Raw genomic sequence first — 17,300 nt, 5'->3', positions numbered from 1 at the left:
AAGCCCTTGGGGTGTTCTGACCATCAGGACAAACAGGACTGCTCATTCTGCCTCAGTGGTCACAGATGTCAGTTCAACGTCTAGTTTTGATTTACATTTGGTTGAGTTGTCAACTAAATGTGAATTCAACATGAAATCAACAACAAAAAATTCAGAATGACATTGGATTCAGGTTAAAATATGGGTGAAAAAAAGACAATTCTCTTACATTGATGACTTAAAAAAATCTAACTCGTTTTCCATGTTGATTCAATGTCATCACATATAATTTTTGTTGTTGAAATGACGTGGAAAGTTTTTTCCTAGTGCCACTGACAGACAGTAAATATGGCCATCACTATGGCCATTCTTTTACACCTTGCAGTTATTCTTCTCCAGAGTGGCAATGAACTTGCATCGTTGATCATCGAACGAAGGCTGATTGAAAGTTAGAGGTGTGCTGCTCCTCTTTACAGCTCAGCTGCCAGGTGATTCCTAAGAACAACCTGGTTGCTAAGTGCCTTCTCCTCGACCACGAGCCAACTCCTAAAGGCATCCGTTGTCGTGACGTCAGAGGACTTCGACCTGTCACTCATCTCAGCTTGGCTCACGGTCACATATAACCCTGCATGACATGCTCACACCAAACATGATAATATTTTATCTTTATTTAACTAGGCAAGTCAGTTAAGAACAAATTCTTATTTTCAATGACGGCATAGGAACAGTGGGTTAACTGCCTTGTTCAGGGGCAGAACGACAGATTTTTACCTTGTCAGCTCGGGGATTTGATCTTGCAACCTTTCAGATACTAGTCCAACGCTCTAACCACTAGGCTACACTGCCGCCCCAATAATAACTGACACTCACAATGTCACTGTAACAGAGTGGGAGCAGAATAAGCAGTCACACCACCACAATCAGTATTATCATTACTGTGTAATTACAGTCCTAGTTTTGATTTCATGACAGAGACAACGGAGTTAAAAGTGAGAATTGAAAGTAAGCTGTATTTTCATATATTTACAATTGAGTCATTTAGCAGACGCTCTTATCCAGAGCGACTTACAGGAACAATTAGGGTTAAGTGCCTTGCTCAAGGGCACATCGGCAGATTTGTCACCTAGACGGCATACGGATTCAAACCAGTGACCTTTCGGTTACTAGCCCAGCTCTCTTAAGCATTTGGCTACCTGCCACCCTACACATGATGACTCACTTTGGGAAGAGAATAATGGTGTTAAATCTCAGGTTGTTCAATGCTGTATCAGAGCCACCTTATCAGCACACACTGTGGATCGCGTAGTCTAGATATGGTTTGTTTACTGTGTGTTTTGAAGCACCATGCCACCCTACCTGCCACCCTACACAGGATGACTCACTTTGGGAAGAGAATAATGGTGTTAGGGAAGCCTCTAGGGAAAAGAGAAAGTGGGTCTGGTCCTCTGGGTACCATTTTGAAGGTAACCTGGTTGAGGGAAGAGAGAGCCATGATAATTGAAGACACCCTAAATAAAGTAACCCATCTAACATGTTAGGATAAGGTAGATTTTAAATCTGCATCATTGAAATATGGAGTAAAGGTTACTTTGACTAGTACACATAAATACTAGCTATTTGTTTATAAAACGTGTGTGTGTCACGTCCTGACCAGTAAAGGGGTTATTTGTTATTGTAGTTTGGTCAGGATGTGTCAGGGGGTGTTTGTTTAGAGTGTTTCGGGGTTTGTTGGGCTATGTTCTTATGTAAGAGGGGTGTTTGTTTTATATGTGTTTCGGGGTTTGTGGTTAATGTTCTATGTTCGTTCTAGTCTTTCTATTTCTATGTTTAGTTTATGGGGTTGACCTTCATTGGAAGCAGCTGCTCCTCGTTGCTTCTAATTGAAGGTCCTATTTAAGAGGGGTGTGTTTTCTATGGGATTTTTGTGGGTAGTTGTTTCTTGTTTAGCTGTGTGCCTGACAAGACTGTTATCGTTGTTGTTTTTGTATACGTGTGTTTTGTTTCGGTTTTCCTTCTTTCTTCCTATTAAAAAGAAGATGAGCATACACATTCCCGCTGCATGTTGGTCTAATCCTTACGACAGTGTGATATAACCCTCTCTATAATTAATTCTCCCTTCAGCCATTGAAAACAAGACGAGTGCAACGTTGGCGCAGGAAAATGAATACTGTCACTTTAATTCCCTGAGATTACATTGAATATTAAAATGGGTGGCAAGACCTGATAGCTTTTCCAAAAACCTATACACATTGAAATGTAGGTAACTTGACCTGACGATGTCCCCGACATTTTCTGGAGGGTCTTTTTCACAGCTCACTGCTCGCATAAATATTGCAGTGGAGCCAAATGTCGGCGTGCAAGCTCATGCTGTTTCTATGGCGACGCCTCTAGTGTCTAGATTGGTGGAGGGGGTGCCGGTGAAGTTAACTGGGCTGCTGGGGGGCACAGAGCTGAGCACTAAGCATTGAGCTATGGGCGAGACATTGGGAAAACAAGTCCGCCGATACGCATGTGTGTCAAATCAATACATAGAGAGAGACGTCCCAAAAGGCACCGTATAAGGCACCTTATTCCCTATACAGTGCACTACTTTTCACCATGGGCCCATAGACGTCTGGTCAAAAGTAGTGCACTATGTGTAGGGAATAGGGTGCCTTTTGGGGGGGTAGACATACATTATGCTACACAGATTCACACTCCTTGGTTGGACTGAGAGTATTGCTTCAGAGATTATTGACAACGAGACAAATCCATATACTAAGACTGTCAGACACTAAATCAGAATTGATTAAAATGAGAATATCTTCAAGGGACAGAGGATAAATGTCAGCATTATTTCAACACTCTCAGGGGTCTCGGTCTAAACTCACATGGATAGATTTAAGCGACGAGGAGGATCATCATACTGTATAAAGCTATAGCCATATTTCCCCCACACTCCTCTGTGTACATACAGATTTAACTAGATCTACTGAGGTGACAGTGACAAATTACACCCTAACCCTTTGGTTTCCATGGTTCTTGTTTTGTAAAGACTCCAATTGTGTAACATGTTACCCTGAACTTCACCAGACACTGTGAGGTCCTCCAGACTTTGGTCCCAGACGGACCCCTCTCCTGGCTGCGATTCTATTACTATAGCTGTGTCCAAAGCCTTCATTTGTCCACTGACCTTCAGTTCATTACAACTCCATCAGAACTTTCTGTAATGTTGATAGAATGTAGTGTAGATACAATTTATAATGCTAATATTGACTTCCAATGCCAGAAAGAACAAAATGATTTGGGTTATAAATTATCATTTAAAAAAGTGGTTGAGTGCATTCAGTGAGTTACAACCTTTACATTTGAGTCACTTAGCAAACGCTCTTATCCTGAGCGACTTACAGGAGCTTTGCTCAAGGGCACATCGACAGATGTTTCACCTAGTCGACTCAGGGACTCGAACCAGCGACCTATCGGTTACTGGCCAAACGCTCTTATATCGCTAAGCTACCTGTCGTCAAAAGTCGCGCTCAACTATGTGGTCGCACAATATATGGAAATACTGAATGTAGTAATTACATTGGGCATCATGTGAATGTGTGGCTACACAAGGAGAACGTTTTTGAGAAGGTGTTGGATCAGATAGCATATGCTATGACAGAAAGTTTCAGGCTGACACTGCACTCATAATCCCATTGAAAAGCAATCAATTATTGACAACCTCTCTTCAGCTCACTAGCTTCATTAGTTAAATCTGATATCATACGCACCTACACTACCGTTCAAAAGTTTGGGGTCACTTAGAAATGTCCTTGTTTTTGAAAGAAAAGCAAAGAATTTTGTCCATCAAAATAACATCAAATTGATCAGAAATACAGTGTAGACATTGTTAATGTTGTCAATAGTACCCGCAAAAAAACAATCTCAACGTCATCAGTGAAGAGGCGACTCTGGGATACAATAGTCATTTACAACATTAACAATGTCTACACTGTATTTCTGATCAATTTTATGTTATTTTAATGGACCAAAAATTTGCTTTCTTTCAAAAACAAGGACATTTCTAAGTGACCCCAAACTTTTGAACGGTATTGTATGTATTACACAATGCACGGTACCCTGGGACGGCAGGTAGCCTGGTGGTTAGAGTGTTGGGCCAGTAACTGAAAGGTTGCTGGATCAAATCCCCGAGCTGACAAGGTAAAAATGTGTCGTTCTGCAGCTGAGCAAGGCAGTTAACCCACTGTTCCCAGGACGCTGAAGACAAGGATGGCGATTACGGCAGACCCCCACACCACTCTGATTCAGAGGGGTTGGGTTAAATGCGGAAGACGCATTCAGTTCCCTTCCAAAGACATTTAAGTTGTAGTCCGGTAGTTTAGCGACGCCTTCTCTCACACACACAGGCTATATGGTTACATCTTAACGGCAACAGAGAGGGGATCTCCCACGCTATGGTTCTGGCCTTTGCATCTCAGCAGCAGATATGCATTACCCATAAAGACCTCAACTCTTCACCAGCATCCGTATTAATCTCAACATCAGCTTTATGAAAAATACCAAAAGCACATATTTTATAGGCCTAAGCATGCCAGCGACATGGCTACATTGCAGGTGCACTAACATGAAAGGTTAAACAGGCACTTGCTGCCCCATTACTGAAGACCTCACTAATGGCCAAACTATCAGCACAACACTGGCTCTCACGGTCATGGACATGGCAAACGGCACTGAAAGCAGACAATGGCGAATGGGACAGACTTTAGGAGGGTGGTCAGAGGGAGGGGTGGAGGGGTTGAGGGAAACAAAGGCGATGGAGGGCGTTGAATGGGATAACATTAGCATTGAATTGACCAGGAAACCGGCCTGTCGGTATCAATTCGGACAAACTCCTGTGAGCCAGAATGAGACCCTAGAGAGTCACATGACCTCGACATGACATCATCTGAATGGGACAGGGGGAGAAAATCTCTAGTCTCCTATTCCCAGTCCAAAACCAGACAGAGCCATCCTTCAGGGAAAGAACGTTGAAGAGCCAAATTAGATTATACGGCGCATACGGTTATTATATTACAATGACATTGTTATTGTCTATGTCCCTCTAGAGATGAGAAATTACTATTAAGCTCAGGCTTGGGCATTTCTCTAAGAGAACAGTTGAAACTAGATGAGAATAAGAAAACATGTTCCTCCAACAATAGAATCTGAGAGGTTTATTAAGTACATTTTTCCAGATACTGGGTATTGTATAATGAGCTCTTCCCGTGTCTGAGATGAAGTCCCTGAAATAATGGTTGGCGCTTTAGAAGCTATCCTCCTTTTTCAGTGTGTACTCGTAGTCCAGCAATCAATGGTAGGCTATAGTTTCGCAGTAGATTTGAGACAATTCACTAATTGGCCTGGTCACAATTCGATTATTGTTCACCTAACACTAACACACCTAAACTGTCTTGGAATCAGTGGCGATTTTAGCATGTAAATCTTGGTGGGTCAAACCAAAAAATAATAATTAGGATGCATGCCAGCAAAGCCACTACACAACACTAATCAATAAATTAATTGCACTATAACGATGACAAATGGTGCCCACAAACTGTTAGGGCCTACATAAAGCTGTCTCAACAGCAGAGTCCCAACAGCAGTCCCAACACCTTACCACCGCTACACATGGCTATCAGCAGAGCCTTGTCTGGCAGCGAAGCAGTTCATTCAGCCTCATTTACTGCCTTTCAAAAATGTGGTTGACTTGCTTAAACAAATGTGGTTTCTACTGACAATTTACAGTGCTGCTTGAAAGTATGTGAACCCTACAGGGCTGGTCATTATTTTGCTATAAAATATTAAAATAAACATGTAAAATCCTTTAATGACAGAAACAAAAAATATATATATATTTGCATTGTTTATTTAACAAAAGTAGTTTATTTAACAGAAACTCAGATTTGATGTGTGCAAAAATATGTGAACCCCTTCAGTCAATAGTGTCACGTCCTGACCATAGTAAGTTGTTATTTTCTATGGTAGAGTAGGTTTGGGTGTGACAGGGGGGTTTTCTAGTTTAGTTTTTCTATGTTATGTTCTAGTTTTGTGTTTCTATGTTTGATATTTCTATGTTGGACTGTGTTTGGGATGATCTCCAATTAGAGGCAGCTGGTCATCGTTGTCTCTAATTGGAGGTCATATTTAAGTTGGTGTTTGTCCCACCTGGGTTTGTGGGAGATTCATTTTGAGTAGTGTATGTTTTCACCTCTGCGTCACGGTTTGTTGTTTTTTGTCATTCAGTTTATTTATGTATTGCATAGTTTCACAGTATAAATAAAATGTGGAACGACACACACGCTGCACTTTGGTCTGCTCATTCCTACAACAACCATGACTAATAGCTTGTGGCGCCTCCATTAGCAGCGATAAAGTAAACATCTCCGATAGCCAGAAATCAGTCTCTGACATCTGTTTTGAGGGATTTTTGCCCACTCCTCCTTACAGAACTCAGTCAATTGAGTAAAGTTTGAGGGGTGTCTGGCATGAACTGCTCGCTTCAGGTCCTGCCACAACATCTTGATTGGATTTAGGTCAGGACTTTGACTTGGCCAATCCAAAACACAAATCTTTCTTCTGAGCCATTCTTTGGTAGATTTGCTTCAATACTTTGGGTCGTTGTCTTGTTGGAAGATCAATTTTCGGCCCAACTTTAGCTCCTTTACTGATGGCCTGACATTCTGTTCAAGAATCTCCTGGTATACCTCAGAATTCATTGTTCCCTTTAATGATGTGGAGTCATCCAGGTCCAGAGGAGGAAAAGCAGCTCAAGATCTTGTCATTCCCACCACCATGCTTTACTGTTGGGATAAGGTGGTCTCTGGCAAAGTTAAGAAGGGCAGTTTGGTTATTTTTGACAGCAGAGGCTTCTTCCTAGCAACCCTCTCATTAATGGCTTTTCAATTCAGTGTTCTTATTGTTGAAGCATGCACCGTTACCTGAGATGCAGCAAGGGAGGTCTGCAAATCTCTAGATGTTATGTTTGGGTTGGCTTTTACCCAATTTATTATCGTTCTTGTGGCTCTTGGGGATATTTTGGATGGCGTCCACTTCTAGGCTGAGTTGCTGTCATGTTAAATGCTCTCCATTTGTAAATCATTTGCCTCACAGTGGACTGATGGAGCTCAAATCTTTTTGGGATGATTGTATAGCCTTCCCCAGACTGATGTGCTGCCCTCGTCCTGATGTCCACTGAGATCTCCTTTCCTCTCGGTGTGGTTTTGTATTCACCCGGATGGGTAACACCAAACTGACCACGTTTCTTATCTCTATTTATCAGAGTCCCACCCAAACTCTTTCCTAACAATCTCTCCTTTGATTGGTTAATTTTGTATCCAATTATTTACCCACCTGATTCTACTTACCTACTTGATTTAACCAATGCAACTTGGGGTTTACTTATTTTTGCAAGGGGAGGACCATCCTCCTCAGTAAACTTCATTAAAAAAATGTAACATTTAAAAAGTTATCATTTTTAGATAAAACTATTCTAAATATATTCACATTTCACAAAATAATTGATTAAAACACGCTGTTTTGTAATGAAGGCCTACAGTAGCCTCAACAGCACTCTGTAGGGTAGTACCAGGGGTAGTACCAGAGGACATCTAGCTTCCGTCCTCCTCTTGGTACATTGACTTCAATACAAATCCTAGGAGGCTCTTCGTTCTCACCCCCTTCCATAGACTTACACAGTAATTATGACAACTTCAGGAGGACGTCCTCCAACCTATCAGAGCTCTTGCAACATGAACTGACATGTTGTCCACTCCAATCAAAGGATCAGAGAATTAATCTAGTACTGAAAGCATAAGCTACAGTGAGCTAGCACTGCAGTGCATAAAATGTGGCTGAAACACCTGCATTTTGGAGCTGCCTTACTCAAGAAAGCAAAGAAGAGACCATCCATATTTGTATGGAAGCTTTATTAACTCATTTTTTTTACATTGTTTGCAAACGGATATGTGACACGTATTAATGCCAAAATAACATGCAAAACAGGCAACAACAAAAAATGTGGGGCTCAAAACAGGTGGGGCTCTGCACCTGCCATGAATGACAGGTCGCCACTGCTCGCAATGAACATTCTAATCCGGCCTAGTGTACTTTCTTACGCAGTGGGAATTGAATGCGACATAGAGTTGTCTGATGATGATGATATATTGCATATTCATGTTTATTCATACATTTGCATGTGAGGACAATAAGCTTCTCACGTGTCGCGTACGTGAGTTCGTCACGGCAAACAAGGACAGAAAGCGGATTACCGGGGACACTGGAGTGTAGGCGACTTTAAATGAAAAAGTGCTCTGGGTAGCAGTCTACAGTATGTGAAGGCTATTGTGAATGTCAACAAATCTAAATAAGCAAGATTAAAAAGCGCTTGTAATGCATATCAACACAAACAAACGGTTTTGCTGCTATTCACATATCGAACGATCACATTTGAATGTTTATCATCGGCTATTATAGCCTATTATTATAGACCTAGCTAGCTTGTGAGGGATTGGTCGTATAATAAGCATGGAAAAATGACAAATTATCATTTCATTTATGAAGCCATTTCCTCTAGATGGGCCTACTATTTAATTTAACAACATCAATTGAAGATTGCCCAATGAAAGACAATGAGAGACATATATAGCAAAATGTTTTTAAAAAAAACACTTACCCAAAATATTATGTTAAATCCAAAAATAAAATATTTGATGCAGCAACTGACTTCATGACCTTTAAATTGTTTTCCTGACATGCTTGAATTTCATCAACATACAGTACGTTTCATACGCGGATAAGGCAACGGGATCATGGGCTCGCAAGTGGCAGGTTCAGCGATCCAATTCTTGCAACTTGCTGCCTGCTCGATTCATCCAAATAAAATAAACATCATGTAGCCTATCCCTTGATACGGATGTCACACTGATAAAAGTAGAACAATGCACAATCCAACACAGGAAAGAGCAACAAACGTCAACCTACTAGGCTATGTATTTAGAACTAACTGACTAGTATTCTGCCCGCAGCACAAACGATGTCATGTTCATATGATAATGAGGAAACTTTCAAAATAAAAGCCCGCATTTCAAAGCATTGCAATGTCAATAAGTCCTTCAAATTATGTATAAAGGATACTCATCGGGCTATGCGTTCTATGGAAAATAATGAACTATGTAGAATGTGTGTTCGAACGCGCTAGCAGACTGGAATTTACCTTCCACAGAGTTGCATTATTTTCCAGAGAATGCATAGAGCCCCTAGTTGATCATCTCGTTAATACCATGCCTATACATTTGCCACTAGAAATGTGTTCAACATCCACTGAAGTAGCTAGCAAACTTAGGCTACAATAGTTGCCATGATAACCAAACAAACATATTTGCTAGTTTAGCTAACAAAAACATTACAATATGAAAATCGAATTCAACAATAGCAATACTGTTTTCAATTAGACTTTTTCTTTCAAAATCAGCTCAAACCAAACTTGTAAAAAACTATAGCCATCGAATTCTTCCAGGCAAATATACAGTGCTTTATTGTAATCGCTCCTCTTTCACCCCAGCTGCCAAACTAACCCTGATTCAGATGACCATCCTACCCATGCTAGATTACGGAGACATAATTTATAGATCGGCAGGTAAGGGTGCTCTCAAGCGGTTAGATGTTCTTTACCATTCGGCCATCAGATTTGCCACCAATGCTCATTTTAGGACACATCACTGCACTCTATACTGGTCATCTCTGTATACCCGTCGCAAAACCCACTGGTTGATGCTTAGTTATAAAACTCTTAGACCTCACTCCCCCCTATCTGAGATATCTACTGCAGCCCTCATCCTCCACATACAACACCCGTTCTGCCAGTCACATTCTGTTAAAGGTCCCCAAAGCACACACATCCCTGGGTCGCTCCTCTTTTCAGTTCGCTGCAGCTAGCGACTGGAACGAGCTGCAACTACAAACTGGACAGTTTTATCTAAATGTCTTCATTCAAAGACTCAACCATGGACTCCTTACTGACAGTTGTGGCTGCTTTGTGTGATGTATTGTTGTCTCTACACTCTAGCCCTTTGTGCTGTTGTCTGTGCCGAATAATGTTTGTACCCTGTTTTGTGCTGTGTTGCTACTGTAACCGATGTGAAATGGCTAGTTAGTTAGCGGTGATTCGCGCAAATGGTGTTTCAATCGGTGACGTCACTCGCTCTGAGACCTGAAGTAGGGTTTCCCCTTGCGTTGCAAGGGCCGTGGCTCTTGTGGCGCGATGGGTAACGATGCTTCGGTGGGTGTCAGTTGTTGATGTGTGCAAGGGTCCCTGGTTCGAGCCCGGGTTGGGGCGAAGAGAGGGACGGAGCACTGTCGTCTTAGGTCTCTCTTGTCGTGATGGGTTTTCTCCTATATCTTTATTTAATTTATTTTGAATCCCTGCCCTCGTCCCCCCAGGAGGCCTTTTTGTAGACCGTCATTGTAAATAAGAATGTGTTCGAATTGCCTAGTTAAATAAAAAAGGAAATAATGCATGTCTAGAATGCCCTTCAAGGCAATCAGAAATGAGTATTCAACAATGCCATGGTATCCACCTAGGGCGTGTTCGTAAATTCACTCTGGCTACTCCGATTTCAGAGCGCTCTCGCCTGTGTGCCAGAGCGCAGAATAACTGATGCATTTATGAACGCTCAACACCGTTGAATATGGCCGGTGTCAGTAAACATACAATTCAATTGTTGCCAGGTGCACAGTTACAGTCACCAATGCTCTGGATAACATGAAAACAGCCTAAGCAGCTCTGCTAGAGTGACAAAAATGGTCAGAGTGAGGTGTTCTCTCATTTATGTCTGGCAGTAGCTAGCAAGCTAGCTAACTTGGGCCAGTTAGCTTGGGTGCTTGACTGCCGTTGTGCGCTCTGAACGCTCCGAGAGGCGAAACGCTTTGAATTAACGAACGGACAATCTAACAACTTTCTGAATTCACGAACGCCCAGACCACACTGAGGGCTCTCCTGCGTGAATTTACGAACGCACCCCTAATTTTCTAACGCTTTTAAAACTCGAAAGCAAAACGCGGAAACTATGGATACAACTTCCTCCGCACTCGCGCATTATTATAATTCATATGTATGCCATTAGAAATACCTGCATTGGCATGTTTCTGTTAGCCAAATATCCTGAAAAAATACACCAGATATTACTGGTCTGCTAATGTGCCTGGACATTGTAGGCTAAACTACAATGAACAAACCCATAACTGATCCAAATGGATGCCCAATCAGGCAGGCTATGTGCAGTTTATGCATTCAAAACGCCAGGCGTTCGAGCGGTTATTCAAATATAATAGGCCATAGGCTATTCAATACAGTTTACACCCTAGACTAGAGTTTTGTACGCACTTAAAAACAACAATAACGTTCTTCATTACATTGTGTTGTTGTAGCCTAGGCAGGATACATTTCTCGTCCTTCACATTTTTTAACAATGGTCGATTTTCGAGCTGGTACCCAGGGGCTGGAAGGGAGCAGTGCACTCAGCGCAGTTTCGGGGGTGCATAGTGTAGGCTAGGTTTCCTATGATTTCATTATCTGATCCACTTTTTTTCCCCCAGCTGTAAATTGACTGGATATCTTCAATGCAGCATTAAGCCTAACATTGAGTTTATGAATTATGGGCTAATATGCATACGCTTCTAATTTAGGCTATAGGCTACACCTGCCTGTCTGTCTTTGTTCTGTTATGCAATTAGTCACCTGCCTCTCCGCAAATCTTGTGGAGTCCCAGGAAAAGCCAGACTACACAAGCTTGTTGGACACTTATTTCGATTTATTTTCCTTAGCATACTAATAGCCGATTGGACGAGATGCACGCTCGCTCTCGCTTGTTGAACGTAAAATAGGCTACACTACAGCATTAAGAACGGGCGGGGAGTTGGAAAGGAGAAACCCATACTTTCCTATAGTTGGCTAATCTTAACCCTGGGCTACATACATACTGACAAAATACGTCATATGAGTTACCTGGTAATGTACCTTTGTGGACCTTCTAAACGGTCGAGAATAGAGCTAAACTGATCCAAATGTTTGCATAATCAGGCCTAGGCTGTAGGCCTATGCAGTTATTTCATAACGAAACAAAATGGGACGTTTAAGAGGTTCCTCAAAATAGCCTACATCGCTGCAGTTTATGGCCTATGGACAATAATTGTGTGCTCACTTGATAAAAATAATAAATCCCTCATTGTACTTTGTTGTAGCCCAAGTATAAAAATGTTCGTCTAAAAACATAGGCCTAATCAATAGTGGCGTTTTGCGTGCCCGGAGACCATAGAGCGCAGCCTGATGGAATGCACTACAGATCTGTCATTTCATAATCTGTTACGTTTTTTTTGCACTTTGACAGGAAAATATTTAGCCTAAAGCCATAAGAAGCTAGATATTGGGCCATTCATTAGCAAAATTGTAGATAATGAATGGCCTAATACCTAGTATCTTCACCTCACTAGCCTCCTCCTGCTGTTCCCGTGAACAACACGCAATGTAGACAACTCATTTTCAGGGTAAATTGCTAGAGGCAGGTTGATTTGTTACTAAATTAAGTTGTGATGTCATTGCGTGACAACGTAAAACTGCATCATTACGTAGAATACGCAATCACGTCACTCAAATTGACTGGCCATCTCTGCAAAAAATATGATTTGACATTTGTTCAGGTACAGATTCCCACTCTGTTCTGTACTTCTGGCTGTACAATTTTGATTGAGACATGTTGATTGATGTTGTAAGTTCTGTTGAAGATCAAACATTCGTGACCAATTATATTCATTGGGTAATTTGTAAGTCGCTCTGGATAAGAGCGTCTGCTAAATGACTTAAATGTAAATGTAAATGTTTGGCTTGTCGAACCCGTCTGCAGTCAGCCATCACGAGCTGAGCTGACGTCGCTCACAATGCACTTTTGCAGCCAGGCACGTATGTTGTGACTGAGTGTGACAGAGAAAATCGTTTTTGTGTAATTTAGAGGGAAAATGCGTGCATTTTAGCGTTTGAGTCACTTTTCAAAAGTTGCTAAAAGTTCCAAATACATTTTTAAAAGTAGCTAAATTTGTTGCCAGGGTAGTCTGAAAAGTTGCTAAATCTAGCAACAAAATTGCTAAGTTGGCATCACTGGCAACATGCTATAGCAGGGATGGGGGTAACCTTCAACTTCATGTTGGTTGATTTAACCAACCTGGAAGACCAGATGTGTTGAATTTAGGCAATCATTGAACTGATCAATTAGCTCAGTTGGTCAGGTGTGATGCCTAGTAGGAAGAAAATCCTGGGTTTCCTTACCCCTGGGCTATAGGCTATGCAAGCCTCTCTGCAATAGGCCATTACTCTTCTCGTGAAATACCAGGAAAAGCTATAATAAAAGCTAAAGCTATAGGACATTTATTTTTTATAGCCTATTGTGGGGAAAGAAGCAGGCTTGCTCTTGCTGAATGTAGAACAGGCATGTCAGAGAATGTCGAGGAGACAAAGTGCATTGGTGTGATCACTTTTGGCCGGTTATGATAACATTGCGGCACTGATGCATTGCAAATAGTTGCACAGGATAGACAGAGAGATGAGCACCTTGAAAAAGAAGACCCAAAGGAATTGACAACCATTAGAAAAATGGAAATCACTTGCAAACCACTTGAGCAAGGAGGCAAGGACATGCTATAATATGTGCGCAGGCTAAACAGTGTTTGTTGTTGAATTGTTACATTTAAATACAAGTTACTTTATTATTTTCATTAGGTCTATGTAACCGATGTGAAATGGCTAGCTAGTTAGCGGGGTGCGCGCTAATAGCGTTTCAATCGGTGACGTCACTCGCTCTGAGACCTTGGAAGTAGTTGTTCCCCTTGCTCTGCAAGGGCCGCGGCTTTTGTGGAGCGATGGGTAACGATGCTTCGAGGGTGGCTGTTGTCTATGTGGGCAGAGGGTCCCTGGTTAGGGCGAGGAGAGGGACGGAAGCAATACTGTTACACCTACATGTAACTTAAATGTAAGTATTATTTGAAGTTGTCCTTTTGACAATGAACACATGCTGATAGCACTGAATGATCTGAACCAGTATCTGTGCGTTAGAGACCTCATGAATAGTCTTGTTACAACTTTTCTAATAGGCAGCGTGCAGTACAATGCGTTGATTGACAGGTGTAGGACTGCAGAACTATAAACTGTTAGTGTCCTCTAGCGTGGCTGCTCACCAAAGTTTTATAGTTATTGGCTTGGTGGATGGCCATTAACTGACAACATAACTAACATTATTATCACAACAGAACTAGTCTACTAGTAGGTCTAGCTAACGTTAGCAAACCTGAATGAAATAAATATAAAATTACACTTGTTAACTTGACTTTTATACTCTATAAATTGACTCCTTCAAATAATGTACTCTGGCAAGTTTGCCACAGGCGCGCTGCAGTAGGGAAGTAAAGCAGAGGTCGATTGTTTGGCAATACCCATAGCAACGTTAGAAAATTAGGTGGATAACGAAGTTGAATTTTAATCAATGGCCACTTTTATTGTGCCAACAAGAAAATGCAATAAGTAATTTATGAAAACAAATCAAAGATGGTTTTAAAAACATTTTTTATGACCAATAATGAAAAAATACAATGTTGACACTGGTATGGGTAGGTAGCAACACATCCGCCACGCTGATCCTCAACACAGGGGCCCCTCAGGGGTGCGTGCTCAGTCCCCTCCTGTACTCCGTTCACTCATGACTGCAGAGCCAGGCATGACTCCAACACCATCATTAAGTTTGCCGATGACACAACAGTGGTAGCCCTGATCACCGACAACGACGAGACAGACTATAGGGAGGTCAGAGACCTGGCCGTGTGGTGCCAGGAAAACAACCTCTTCCTCAACGTGATCAAGACAAAGGAGATGATTGTGGACTACAGGAAAAAGAGGAACGAGCACATCCCCATTCTCATCAATGGGGCTGCAGTGGAGCAGGTTGAGAGCTTCAAGTTCCTTGGTGTCCACATCACCAACAAACTAACATGGTCCAAGCACACCAAGACAGTTGTGAAGAGGGCACGACAAAACCTATTGCCCCTCAGGAGACTGAAAAGATTTGGCATGGGTCCTCAGATCCTCAAAAGGTTCTACAGCTGCACCATCGAGAGCATCATGACTGGTTGCATCAATGCCTGGTATGGCAACTGCTCGGCCTCCGACCACAAGGCACTACAGAGGGTAGTGCGAACGGCCCAGTACATCACTGGGGCCAGGCTTCCTGCCATCCAGGACCTCTATACTAATCAAATGGCTACCCTCTCCCCCTCTTTCACACTGCTGTTGTTATCATCTATGCATAGTCACTTTAATAGCTCTACCTACATGTAAGGTTGAAGTCGGAAGTTTACATACACTTAGGTTGAAGTCATTAAAACTAATTTTTTCAACCACTCCACAAATCTCTTGTTAACAAACTATAGTTTTGGAAAGTTGGTTAGGACATCTACTTTGTGCATGACACAAGTAATTTTTACAACAATTGTTTACAGACAGATTATTTCACTTAATCACAATTCCAGTGGGTCAGAAGTTTAAATACACTAAGTTGACTGTGCCTTTAAACAGCTTGGAAAATTCCAGAAAATGATGTCATGGCTTTAGATGCTTCTGATGGGCTAATTGACATCATTTGAGTCAATTGGAGGTGTACCTGTGGACGTATTTCAAGGCCTACCTTCAAACTCAGTGCCTCTTTGCTTGACACCATGGGAAAATCAAAAGAAATCAGCCAAGACCTCAGAATAAACATTGTAGACCTCCACAAGTCTGGTTCATCCTTGGGAACAATTTCCAAATGCCTGAAGGTACCGCGTTCATATGTACAAACAATAGTACGCAAGTATAAACACCATGGGACCAAGCAGCCGTCATACCTCTCAGGAAGGAGACGCGTTCTTTGGTGCGAAAAGTGCAAATCAATCCCAGAACAACAGCAAAGGACCTTGTGAAGATGCTGGAGGAAACAGGTACAAAAGTATCTATATCCACTGTAAAACGAGTCCTATATCGACATAACCTGAAAGGCCGCTCAGCAAGGAAGAAGCCACTGCTCCACAACCGCCATAAAAAAGCCAGACTACGGTTTGCAACTGCACATGGGGACAAAGAATGTACTTTTGGAGAAATGTCCTCTTGTCTGATGAAACAAAAATACAACTCTTTGGCCATAATGGCCATTGTTATGTTTAGAGGGAAAAGGGGGATGCTTGCAAGCCAAAGAACACCATACCAACCGTGAAGCACGGGGGTGGCAGCATCATGTTGTGGGGGTGCTTTGCTGCAGGAGGGACTGGTGCACTTCACAAAATAGATGGCATCATGAGAGGAAAATGATGTGTATATATTGAAGGAACATCTCAAGACATCAGTCAGGAAGTTAAAGCTTGGTCGCAAATGGGTCTTCCAAATGGACAATGACCCCAAGCATACTTCCAAAGTTGTGGCAAAATGGCTTAAGGACAACAAAGTCAAGGTATTGGAGTGGCCATCACAAAGACCTCAATCCTATAAAACATTTGTGGGCAGAACTGGTAAACGTGTGTGTGAGCAAGGAGGCCTACAAACCTGACTCAGTTACACCAGCTTTGTCAGGAGGAATGGGCCAAAATTCACCCAACTTATTGTGGGAAGCTTGTGGAAGGCTACCCGAAACGTTTGACCCAAGTTAAACAATTTAAAGGCAATGCTACCAAATACTAATTGAGTGTATGTAAACTTCTGACCCACTGGGAAGGTGATGAAAGAAAACAAAGCTGAAATAAATCACTCTCTACTATTATTCTGACATTTCACATTCTTAAAATAAAGTGGTGATCCTAACTGATCTAAGACAGGGAATTTTTACTAGGATTAAATGGCAGGAATAGTGAAAAACTGAGTTTAAATGTATTTGGCTAAGGTGTATGTAAACTTCCGACTTCAACTGTACACATTACCTCAACTAACCGGTGCCCCTGCACATTGACTCTGTACAGGTACCCCCCTGTATATAGTCTCGCAATTGTAATTTTACTGCTGCTCTTTAATTACTTGTTACTTTTATTTCTTATTCTTATCCATTTTTTTTTAAACTGCATTGTTGGTTAGGGGCTCGTACGTAAGCATTTCACTTTAAGGTCTACACCTGTTATATTAGGGGCATGTGACTAATAACATTTGATTTGAATGTTGGGCTGTAGAAAGAACTTTTGTATCTGTCTCAGCTAAAGTCCGGTGGAAAATACTCAGTAGGGTCTCTACTAGCCGTTATGTT

The 17,300-nt window shown here is 41.8% G+C and overlaps 1 protein-coding gene across 1 annotated transcript in view; it reads right to left on the bottom strand.

The window, feature by feature from the left end:
• The window catches only part of LOC115198216 (tetraspanin-5-like), a 31,092-nt gene extending 22,039 nt beyond the window's left edge, over nt 1-9,053 (bottom strand). Inside the window, exon 1 of the mRNA XM_029759987.1 lies at nt 8,675-9,053. Coding sequence (XP_029615847.1) covers nt 8,675-8,755 — 81 coding nt within the window. The 5' untranslated portion in view covers nt 8,756-9,053. The remainder of the gene's footprint in view (nt 1-8,674) is intronic.
• Between the last annotated feature and the right edge of the window lie 8,247 nt (nt 9,054-17,300).

Source organism: Salmo trutta, chromosome 8 (assembly GCF_901001165.1).
Source record: "Salmo trutta chromosome 8, fSalTru1.1, whole genome shotgun sequence".
Taxonomy (NCBI): Eukaryota; Metazoa; Chordata; class Actinopteri; order Salmoniformes; family Salmonidae; genus Salmo; species Salmo trutta.
This window is presented reverse-complemented; position numbering and strand designations above follow the sequence as displayed.